General features: G+C 39.9%; 1 protein-coding gene across 3 annotated transcripts in view; it reads left to right on the top strand.

Annotated features, from left to right (window-relative positions):
- The window catches only part of nfyc.L (nuclear transcription factor Y subunit gamma L homeolog), a 41415-nt gene extending 29227 nt beyond the window's left edge, over nucleotides 1-12188 (top strand). For all 3 annotated transcript variants that reach the window (XM_018244671.2, NM_001112882.1, XM_018244672.2), the window contains 8 exon segments: nucleotides 463-534; nucleotides 1377-1490; nucleotides 2129-2224; nucleotides 4990-5163; nucleotides 6391-6543; nucleotides 7119-7226; nucleotides 7873-7932; nucleotides 11171-12188. In XM_018244671.2, coding sequence (XP_018100160.1) covers nucleotides 463-534; nucleotides 1377-1490; nucleotides 2129-2224; nucleotides 4990-5163; nucleotides 6391-6543; nucleotides 7119-7226; nucleotides 7873-7932; nucleotides 11171-11290 — 897 coding nt within the window. In that variant the 3' untranslated portion in view covers nucleotides 11291-12188.
- Nucleotides 12189-12413: the final 225 nt, after the last annotated feature.

Below are 12413 nucleotides of genomic sequence, written 5' to 3' on the forward strand. Positions count from 1 at the left end.
GGACAGAAAAAAAACAATATTTCAACCCTGTAACTATACATGGGAGATAATCACAGAGTATGATATAGTATACACAGATTATAGAGAAACTTGATTATAGTCAAACAGTGACATTTGATCCTCATCTCTTGAACATAGTAGTATCTTTATGTCAAAAGAAAAGACCTATACATCTCTTACGCTCTTAAAATCCAAACCGATAGTTTGTAAGGAACAAAGCACCTTTCAAATGATCGCTGTATTTGAAAAAAGTAGTCTGCTTAAACAAAGGCAGGAATTTTCTTGCTGAAGGTAATTACATTCATACTGCCTATCCCTATGATTTGAGATCTAGTTTTGTTTACCAAGGCAATCTGCCTCGTAGCCATTTGGTATATTTTAAAAAGGTTGAGCTCTCCTTGCCGAAGGAGTGGTAAAATGGTGGCAGTGATGGTTGGATGACATTTCTTTTTATTCATACAGAAAGATTTCAGAGTTCAGGACCTCCCCCTGGCTCGCATAAAGAAGATCATGAAACTTGATGAAGATGTGAAGGTAAAATATATGTTTTTTAAGTGTGTGTTATTTGATATAGTTCTGCTTTAGGATTTTGCTTTTTTAGATGGATCTCCGTGTGAACTAGGTGAGACTTTTTTTTTTTTTTTAGTTTTTTCCACTAGGAATCAAGCTCTGTCACATCTAGAGCTTCTTAACAACATCTCTTCCTGAAATTGGGAGAGCTATATTAAAATTGCTCAGGAGGTGTTCGGTAAATGAGAAATCCAAAAGATCAATGCGAAAACAATATGGGACAGATTTCACATTCAAATTTTAATCCCCCTATTCTAATGTAAAATTTGAGTGTGAGATTTATCACACCTCGACCATGGAAACAGTCCTAATTAGACTAGTTGCCAGCTAAAACCTGCCGAGTTCATGTACAAGTCAATGGCAGTGGCACGTTGAGCCCTTTGGAGACGTTAATAGCCTTTCTGACATTCAAGGGTTTTTTTGTTTTCTTTTTGAGGAGAAAAACTTGATTCGTACGAATCAAATACATCTAGAATAAGATTTATAATATAAAAATTTTTGGTCTGAACCATTCGATCGAATATTAGACATTGCAATTTTTTCTTGAATAACCCCCCACTCGAATTCTCATGAATTTTAAATTCGACCTTTAATAAATGGGCCTCTCTGTGGACTGGGGTGAACTGTGAGTATATCCCCGCGCACGCGCACGTGCACACGCACACACATTTTTGCTTGCATGTAAACTTGTTGCAAACTTTTTGATTGTGGTAGTACAGGCTCAGCAGGCAATCCTTGAAGGCAGAGCTGGCTGTGAATTTGACTTCACTAAAAAATAAAAGCTAATTGCTATTTCTCCCTCTTAGATGATCAGCGCTGAAGCCCCAGTTCTGTTTGCCAAAGCTGCACAGATTTTTATAACCGAGTTAACCTTGCGTGCCTGGATTCACACAGAGGACAACAAAAGGAGAACTCTTCAGGTAATAAAACACAATTTATTTTTATTTGCTGCCTAACATCTGCGGTTTGTATGGGCTTTACTGCAAGGCGTGGCTCCTGTGCTTTTGCATGTTTAAATTGAAAATGCTAAATGTTCATTTATCTGTGGTCAGTTATAGGATAAACCAACCGCATACAAAAATTGAGGTATCGGGCACTCAGAAAAATTCCACATGGGCCGCCAAAATCAAAGTTACCTTGTAATATTTATTGTAGATTGATTAAATCCATTGGCCCTACACATTTTGTGTCCACTTAATTATAGGCTATCTTGGAAATGTACAGTTATTATAGGAGCAATGGGACCTGAACATATCGTAGTCGTTGTCTGTGGAAGTCTTCTTGCTTTGTTCTGCTCTTGGAAGTTGTAAAGTAAATCTTGGACCCTTGCTTGAATCCAGACTTTCGTGATGTTGCCTTTGATGACTGGATGACCCCTGTAGCTCTAATAAACTTCAAGTTGTGATTCCAAGCTTCTTCACAAGAGAATGCTGTGTACTCACTGCATGTCTTCACAACCAACATTCTGCCAATTCCTCTTATATCACCATGGCATATGCCATATATATTTGCAGTTGACCAGATTTGTTTTTAACCATTTGATTGTCTGTATCTTTAGAGAAATGACATCGCTATGGCAATCACAAAGTTTGATCAGTTTGACTTCCTTATTGACATAGTCCCTAGGGATGAATTAAAACCTCCAAAGCGCCAGGTGAGTACCCTGAAAATCCATCCAATTGTGTTCTGTGATGGTTCTGCCTAACTGCCAAGCAGAGCTTTATTTTAAAAGGCAAACCATTACCATTGTAAATTCATAAAGATTTAATATAGCCTTGATATGAGACACGCGCAGGTTGAGTGTTATACAGTTGATTAATAATCTAGTTTGTTCCATGCAGTTTCTAAGCGAAGTGAATGGTGTCAGATGGGCAGTTACAGCCTCTGTAAACATCCTTGACTGGAAGCTGTGAAATAATGTAAGTAGCTTTCAGTCGGATTTTTACAGCTGCTGGCTGCTACAGTCCTTTTACAAGATCCAGCTTCAGGTGAGAAGAAGACGTTAGATTTTTGACAACATCCCTGGACGGTCCAACTGCATCAGTGCATTGCACAGCTCAATTGAAGGTTTTGTAGCAGCACATTGAATAACACTGGGACATCTGCCCGAGTGCTGAGAGTAAAAACTGCGTATCCCGACAAGACCTCTCTTGCTTGCTCAGCAGCTTTAACATGCTGGTATTTAATTCGGTCGACAAGCTCAGTTCTGTTTAAAAGATTCTCTAGAGTAGATATATGGCTGTGCTTGGAACTAATACACACAGCACACAGAATTGAAAACTTTGTGCCCATAAATTATATCCCTTAATGGCTCCCTGAGATGTCACTTTCCTTTTATAATGTATGTATGGCTCAGGAAACATTGTTTAGGAATCAGGGGGAAAAAAAACATATAGTAGATGATGGGCTCTTTCTTATATTGTCGTTTCGGTGATTCAATAATTGTTTTGCTAGCTCTGCTTTCAGGGTGTTTGTTCCAGAGAACTGCTCCTAAATTGTTCTTTTGAAGGACTTTTTATCGGTGTCCTTGCCTGCTCTATAGACTGCAGTGCTGCCAGTATGGATATCAGAAACAACGGACTGCCCTGGATTGCATTGTCTCTATCCAAATATTGCAGCAGACAATGTGCCTCAGCAATATAGCACACATGCAGTGACTTTTATAATGGGTATAACTACTCACAGAGAAGCGTTTTTGTAATCTGCATGACCGTTCAGTCAGCAGAAAAAAATCGAATAATAATATTAGGGCAAATGTAGTTATTTCTTATTGGAGAAGAAAAATATTAATCACTGGAAGGTGATGATAAATGATAAGCACCACCAGTGATTGTAATTACTTACCTGATACCCTGGGCCAGAAAACTGCCCCAGCCCTGCGTTCTTCTCAGCAAGCATAATGGAGTGATCCTCTTCTTGCTTCCTACTTCTTTGCATAGGTGTGCAGTAGACTGAAAAGCGGAAAAAAGGCAGCTTTTTCACTTAAATGTGCATGCATCTCCCCTGGAACATTGAAGATAGAATAAAGGGAAGAAGGGGATTGCTCTGTGGTGCTCACTGAGAAGGACCCCGGCCTGGTGGTACCATTTTCTGCTAACAGGAGCACCCACCCGGGTTATCATTTAAGTGCTTACTGGGGGTTGCCTAACATTTGGCCCCCCCATCGATTTACATTTGTTTCCTTTAATTATATTTTGCCATAGTTATTGGATTTAACATCAGTGTTTTAGATCAGTGTGATGTCAGGAGTCAGACCTTGCATTATATATTGTTGTGAGCAAAACTGCTATTAATCCCCACCCCAGTGAAAAGGATATCACAGATTAGCAAAAAGGAAATTGGATACAATAGGAAGCTTTATAAGGAAGTTTGGGCACCTGCCAGCCGCGGATGCAGGGCCCAGCAGGTAAAGGTTACACAAGAGTCTTTGTTTCACCCTCACAAAGAGCATGTTCATATCTAAGAAGGAGAATGAAACTGAACCTGTGCATTGATTCTTTACAAATGAACCATGCTGCAGTGATTGTAAACATCCTACACTCTCAGCTTTGAACATAAGGTGGCTGGGAGAAGGGTGTTTACACCCCCTGCCATGGAGAGTCCTCATTGTCGCCTGTAAAATTTAAAAGTTTTCTCTGTTTTTTTTTTCTTTCTATATCTCAAATGTTTCCTGTTAAAGGAATTGTTCAGTGTAAAAGTAAAAACTGGGTAAATAGGCTGTGCAAAATGAACAATGTCTCTAATATAGTTAGCCAAGAATGTAATGTATAAAGGCTGGAGTGACTGGATGTGTAACATAATAGCCACAACACTGCTTCCTGCTTTGCAGCTCTATAACTCTGAGTTAGTCAGCGACTTTAAGGGGGGGCCACATGGGACATAACTGTTCAATGAGTTTGTAATTGATCCTCAGCATGCAGGTCAGATTCTAAAGCAAACCGTTATGACCCATGTTATTGGTTCTGCCTGGTAACCAATCAGTGGAAACCAAGAGAGCTGAAAAGCAGGAAGTCATTGGAGCAGCTGGGAAACTTACAATATGTCTAGCCCCGTGTAAGATTTTAAAATTAAATATAAAAAAATCAGTTTGCTCTTTTACACATTTCAGTGCAGAATTCTGCTGGAGCAGCACTATTTACTGATGCGTTATGAAAAAAATGTTTTCCCATGACAGTATCCCTTTAAATGCATGAAAGCCTCACCACAAGACTCACAAGCAAATGCTCATATGTAAAAGCCCTTACAGTGTTTTTTTAAAATGTATAAGGAATTGACTTGGAGAAAGGAAAAGCAAATATCGATGGTTTAACGAAAAGGGAGCAGAATTGCAGGCCCTGTGGCACACTTTTTCACTCTTTCTATTCTTACTGATAGATTGATATGATCCTTTTGTTTAATGTCTGGCTGCTTATTTTACAGGAAGAAGTTCGTCAGACTGTGAACTCCACAGAGCCAGTTCAGTACTACTTTACTCTAGCGCAGCAGCCAACAGCTGTACAAGTGCAAGGACAAACCGCTGCTCAGCAGACTACATCCTCCACCACCACCCTCCAGCCTGGTCAGATCATCATAGCTCAGCCACAGCAAGGCCAGGTCAGATTGCCATGCAAAGATAGTTAAAATAAAAAAGAATTGTCAACTCTTTGTCAGCAACAGAGAGAGATTCTAACTAAAGCAAAGTGCAAAATGTTGCATAAGACACCCAACTCCAAACTGTTTTGTGTCTATATAGTATGGAGCTTCCAGAAGCACCACATGGACATTATCACATTGACAGGGTAGAGTTCTGAAGGTTAAAGGGATTCTGTCGTGATTTTTATGATGTAGTTTTTATTTCTATTTTACACTGCAAATAATTCCCTCTACAATATAGAATTTCATTCTTGAACCAGCAAGTGCATTTTTTCTTAGTGGTAATATTGGTGTGTAGGCAGCCATCTCAGGTCGTTTTGCCTGGTCATGTGCTTTCAGAAAGAGCCAGCACTTTAGGATAGAACTGCTTTCTGGCAGGTTGTTTCACCTACTCAATGTAGCTGAGAGTGTCTCAGTGGGACCTGGATTTTACTATTGAGTGCTGTTCTTAGGCAACTGTTATCTTGTGTTAGGGAACTGCTATCTGGTTACCTTCCCATTGTTCTGTTGTTAGGCTGCTGGGGGGAGGGGTGATATCACCCCAACTTGCAAAATAGCAGTAAAGAGTGACTGAAGTTTATCAGAGCTCAAGTCCCATGACTGTGGCCCCTGGGAATATGTCTAAACCCATGTCAGATTTCTAAATTAAATATATTAAAAAAAAAATGTTCTTTTGAGAAATGGATTTCAGTTCAGAATTCTACTAGAGTAGCACTATTAACTGATGCATTTTGAAAACAATATTTTTCCTATGACAGTATCTGTTTAAGAATCCTGTAAGGCATAATCAAGTTGGCTATAAGGGCTTGCTTAGTGCACCAGTATCCTATCAAGGCCAGAAAGCACATTAGTAACAGGAATGTAGCGCTATATATCCTATAGAGGAACTCCTTAATTAGAGATGTATGGGGTTATGTAATTAAAGGCACTAAGTTTGCCCAGGGGCAGTAACCTATAGCAACCAATCAGCAGGTAACATTTCCTGGTCACATGTTTAAAAGCAAACATCTTATTGGTTGCTACTGGATACTGCTCCTGGGCAAACATAGTGCCTTTTATTACATGTGGGGGATAGGGCTCAATCTTATAATCTGATGGTCCTCTTTATTATTCAGAATGTAATGTTAATAATGTATTTCTCCTTGTGTTTGCCTTCAAACCAAAGTTGTCTTTATCTCTCCTGTACAGAATGCACCAGTCACCATGCAGGTTGGAGAGGGACAGCAGGTACAGATTGTACAGGCACAACCTCAGGGACAAAGTCAGCAAGGGCAGAGTGGGCAGACCATGCAAGTCATGCAGCAAATAATCACCAACACAGGAGAGATCCAGCAGATCCCGGTATGTGTCAGCCACTTTTAAGTGATCATATGGCAGCAAAGAACCTTGTAGAAGCTTGGCTGTTTTAGTTCAGCTGCATACAGATCCAAAGAAATGTATGTCAATCTGTTTGAGTCTTGTCACTTCATACCAAAAATCCATCTATGAATCTCATCCCATCCCATCAAATCAGTGTACTGTATGTTGTGATTCTATTATTATAGTGCCAGTTGCTGTGCTAGCACTTTACATGGTTAGCAAGCATGAAATATTGCAGTTATAATTGTGATAAATAAATACAAAGAAAAGTTGAGATTTCTTTATACTTGTTTGAACCTTCTATTTACTGACTTTATCTTTATACCCACTTCATTAATTATTACACAGCAGGGCTGATTAATGTCTGATAAATTGCACTGAAGTTAGCCATAGCAATCAGATTGTCTGCACTGATTCAGTTTACCTCCTCTGTTACTAAATAGGTATTCTGTCCTTTTGTCGTAGGATTATGGGGAAAAAAACACTTGTGTTTATTGCTAGATCTATTCAATATTCCTGCTGGAGCCAATTAAACAAATGTGCTGGTTTCTTTCTAGGTTCAGCTGAACACCGGGCAACTGCAGTATATTCGACTAGCCCAGCCAGTGTCTGGAACACAAGTTGTGCAGGGACAAATCCAGACCCTAGCAGCCAATGCACAGCAGGTACTACTCTTCTTCAACCAGCACTCTATGATGTTACAGATCATTGGTTTGTGTATGCAGAAACCTTAAAAGAGAATTCAACCTGTAATAAAAAAAAAAACCCTACCCTGGACCCATTCCTAGCAGATGTATTAGAGGTCATTCAAATAACTGAATCCTGAAGAGAAACAGATGCTGAAAGATAGTGTTGGCTTGTAAATACTTTAAAGCACATTACTTCACCCCAGCAGTGCCATCTGCATATTACAGACCTTTTGACTGACTGCTGATCATTAAAGTTTTTTTATTTTATTTTTTATGGAGCCATTCCCTTGCCCACCTGCTTCTGACCACTGGTTCCTTCCTAATAATGAATTCTGCCTCTCTGGCCTGACTTAAATGAATTGCTGAATCTACAGTCTGGTGTGAGATTAAAATATATTGGGACTTTACTCAAAGATACTGGAACCTCTATATAATGCTGTATGCACAATGCTAGTGCCTCCTGACACTATGAAAGTCCATTTTGTGTAGCTAATTTAGCAGCCAGCGGGTACAGGTGTAATATCCCCTTTTCTATAACCAATAATTGTACTTCGTCAGATTTCTCCTAATTGAATTCTGTGTATTTTTATGCAGTGACTAGATTGCTTCTTTTTCCTTTCAGATTGCACAAGCCGATGTCCAGCAGGGACAGCAGCAGTTCAGCCAGTTTACTGATGGCCAGGTAAGACAAAAGTGATCTGTCTGCAGATAAATACACTATATATTGAGTTTTTGCCTGCCACTTCCACTTTAGCTATTAAAATGTCACAGTCAAACATCATAATGGCTACCTTTTAAATAAATCATAGATGTTTGTCCATTACAGGGTTTGACACAAATTAACTTGCATGTTTATTCATGTCACTCAATGCTGACTCCTCTGGGTCTGTTTCATTATAATAGGTTGTTGTCGATATCATATAAGAAGCCTTCTTTTACTTACCCAGCCTTAGTAGTGATTCATTTGAAGGACCAGCAACATCTGAACATTTAACTGCCCTGTATGCATTTACATGTTGTGCTCACTTAGTCTACAGCTCAAAATAGAAAGCATTTTTGTACTTAAATGGATTCTGTCGTGATTTTTATGATGTAGTTGTAGCTTTTATTTCTAAATGACACTGTTTACACTGCAAATAATTCACTCTAAAATATAAAATTTAATCCCTGACCCAGCAAGTGTATTTTTTATTGGTGTGTAGGCAGCCATCTCAGGTCATTTTGCCTGGTCATGTGCTTTCAGAAAGAGCCAGCACTATAGGATGGAACTGCTTTCTGACAGGCTGTTTTCTCTCCTACTCAATGTAACTGAATGTGTCCCAGTGGGACCTGGATTTTACTATTGAGTGCTGTTCTTAGATCTACAAGGCTGCTGTTATCTTGTGTAAGGGAGCTGCCATCTCCTTACATTCCATTTGTTCTGTTGTTAGGCTGCTGTGGGGGGTGATATTACTCCACCTTGCAGTACAGAAGTAAAGCGTGACTGAAGTTTATCCGAGCACAAGTCACATACCTGGGGGCACCTGTGAAACTGGCAATATGTCTAGCCCCATGTCCGATTTCAAAATTAAATATAAAAAACATCAGTTTGCTCTTTTGAGAAACAAATTCCAGTGCAGAATTCTGCTGGAGCATGTGTTTTGAAAAAAAACATGTTTTGCCATGACAGTATCCCTTTAAAAATAACAGTAATAATAACCCAATATCTTGTGAAGCCAGGAATTGATTAAATGACTCTTAACAGGAATAGGAACACCAAAACTGAGTGTATCAAAGTAATTAAAATATAAGTTACTGTTGATCTGCACTGGTAAAACTGCCCCCGTAGCTACACAGCAGCTTATTTATATAAACTATAGAAGTCTTTGTGAAGCCAACCAGTGTAGAGCAGCAGTATATTATATGTTAATTACTTTAAACATCTTTGGTGTTACTCATCCTTTAATATACCAATGTATTTTCCATGCTGATTGAAAGACTTTGTTCACCTTCATGATATAGAGTGATATTCTGAGGAAAAAAAAGTTATTTTGCTTTTAATTCAGCAGCACTCCAGTTTGTAATTTGAGCAATCTGGTTGCTAGGGTCCAAATTACCCTAGCAATCATGAATTGATGTGAATAAGAGACTGGAATATCCATACGAGAGAGTCTGATTAGAAAGATGAATAATAAAACATAGCAATAAAAGTAAATGTGTAGCCTTATAGAGTATTTGTTTTTAGATGGGTTCAGCGACCCCCGTTTGAAAGCTGGAAAGAGTCCAAAGAAGACTGCAAATGATTTTAAAAAAAATATATAAAAAGAGGGCCAATTGAAAAGTTGCTTAGAACTGGCCACTCTAGAACATACTAAAAGTTACCTTAAAGGCGAACAACCCCTTTAAGTACACAACATACAAGGCATTTTATCACTGCCAAAGCTCAAAAATATTAACCACATCCTTTGGTAATTGTAAACCAAAGTCAAAGTTAAACCACATACAGTCAACCCAAAACAATTGGAAAAACAACTTCTATATTAATTGAACCTGGCATATAGCTGTAGTAGCTGCTAAATACAATCCCAAATTAACTTGAAGTAGTGTTCTTTGAAACGGAATTGTTTCTTCCATATCCATATTAGAATATTATCAGTGCTTGTATGTAAAGGTATGGAGCCGTAGTCGGTACATATTTGGCGACTTCACATACCCAAAATTGTTTCAGAATCCTACTCCACAGCTCTGGTTACTATTCCTTTAGGGTAAGGGCACACCTGGAGATTTGGGGAAATTTAGTCGCACGGCGACTAATCGCCTCTTCTTTGGGGTGACTAATCTCCCAAACTGCTTCCCTCGTGAGGAAACTTCGGGTGCCTTCGGAAATGTTAGAAAGATGCTGGCTTAAATCAAAGGCTTTCCATCTTATTACTTACTGCACAGAGCGAATCCAGTCTCTCCGTATTCTTTCACATGCAAATCCACTGGCAGCACAAGCCCAGTCTCATAACTGGGTGACACCACCAAAATTCCTTATTGTTCTCTCCCCTCTGCCTGGGGCACACAAGAGTCGCGTTACAACCTTTTTTAGGTAAGGTCACACTGGGTGATTCGGGGAGATTTATCGCCTGGCGACTAATCGCCACGTCTTTGCGGCTACCAATCTCCCCGAACACTTTCCCTCACTCTTGCGCTGGCTAAAATGAAAAATCGCCAGTGCTAAGCACACACGGTGATTCGTTTTCCAAAGTTGCCTCACGAGGAAACTTCGGGCGACTTCGGAAAACAAATTGCCGCATGTGCTTTTTCATTTTAGCCAGCGCAAGAATGAGGGAAGGTGTTCGGGGAGATATGTCGCCGCAAAGACGAGGCGATCAGTTGCCAGGCGACTAAATCTCCCAGAATCACCCAGTGTGACCTTGTGCGCATGCTTGTGTTCCAGTCTAGCCCGCCCACCAGCCAATACGAATTAATGGGTCTGGTCTTCATGAGGAGGCTCGAGTGCTTTGATTCTTATACAGAGCTACCGGTTGTGGGCTAACCACGTGAGAAGGGTGAGAGCAGGAGCGCTGCTAGCTGTATATTATGTGGAGCACTGTCAGGTGGATTACATTTGGTGGGAGGGAGTTTGGCGCATGTGCAATTATGGAAACTGCCTGAAGGCAGAAAGGCATCCTTTACTAAGATGGCTGCAACTTACACAAGTTACTTTTATTATTACAAAAAAGGTAATTTGTAAAACTAAACTTAGCAATTAAGGAGGGTTATATGAGGACTACAGAAGGGGACAATAAGTAAGTTTTGACTTTCGTTCTCCTTTAAATCAATGAACACTTTCTGCCACTTTGATGTCACTGCTTGTCTTTATGTACTATACTAGAATATGACTGGAAGTCCTTTCTGGGAAATCCCTGAATTATTTTCTGACTTTTCGTTTGTAGCAGTTGTACCAGATTCAGCAAGTGACGATGCCAGCGGGGCACGACATGACACAACCACTGTTCATCCAGTCCAGCGGGCAGACATCAGATGGACAAAGCACTCAGGTCTCTGGGGACTGAGCAGGCAAATGTTGAGGAAGGAACTGGAGAAAGAACGCAGACACACACATGTACACATATATACACGTATTCAGACGTGCTGACACTCGCCTGCCAACGGCTCTACTGGCACTCAAAGGGTTAAAGGGAAAAATGTTTGCAGTTCATGATTAGTGCCAGCCTTCAGGAAAGCGGGGACCTGAATTGGTTCTGTTGTGTATGTTGCCCTGTGAGGGGACCACTCTTCAGAGGGGGGTTGTTGTGAATAAGCTGATTACAAAACAGAAGCACAAGAAACGCCTGAGAGATCCCTACAGCGCATTTCCCATGATCACATCCCGTTCGCTCGAAAAAAACCCTTACAGTGCAGATTTCCATTCATTCAAAGGCACAGCACCCTTTTAAATGTGATGTTATTAAATGAGCCCATGTACCATATGTTTCAGTGCTAGGAGAGCCACAGGTAATTGGTAACGATAAAAAAAAAATATCTTGATCCCCTTTAAGAGAGCAACATTTCTTTTTGACATTTCCTTTTCCGGAAGAAACAAAAACAAAGCATCGCCTGCCGCTCGTGTTCATCATCTGATAGAACCTTCCTCCCATATCAACCAGTGACAGCGCTGTGTAAACTGGAGCCCACTGTCAGCCACACAGCAATAAAGCTTTGGCATTACATTTGGACTGGATACATATATATATTTAAGAAGTAATGTTTGGTGTGTAAGGGGGGGGGGGTGTCAGTTTTTATTATTACTAATTTTTTTGTCTTTTTAATGTATTGCTGTAGTCTGCTTTGTGTACACATGATAATTCTGCACAGACAGCAATAAACTTTTTAGATACAGGCGGTTTTTCTTTTTACCTTTGCATTCCACTGGCTGCTCACAGGAAGAAAATAAAATATTCTCAAACGTGACATTTACCCTGGGTTTTTTTTTTACTGCTTGCAAACAACGTCATGGACGCTATATGACATGGCTTCAGAACAAAAGGTTAAATGGTAACAGTAACAGTTGGAAATAAAAATGCCCTAAATACCCAAACATATTCACTATGGAGCACATTTACTACAATTAGTAGCAGGTTATTGACTTGTGTATGGTGCCTGTTAATCCAGACATACTCAATGCCCCTCCCCCCC

The sequence above is a fragment of the Xenopus laevis genome, chromosome 2L (genome assembly GCF_017654675.1).
Source record: "Xenopus laevis strain J_2021 chromosome 2L, Xenopus_laevis_v10.1, whole genome shotgun sequence".
Lineage (NCBI taxonomy): Eukaryota > Metazoa > Chordata > Amphibia > Anura > Pipidae > Xenopus > Xenopus laevis.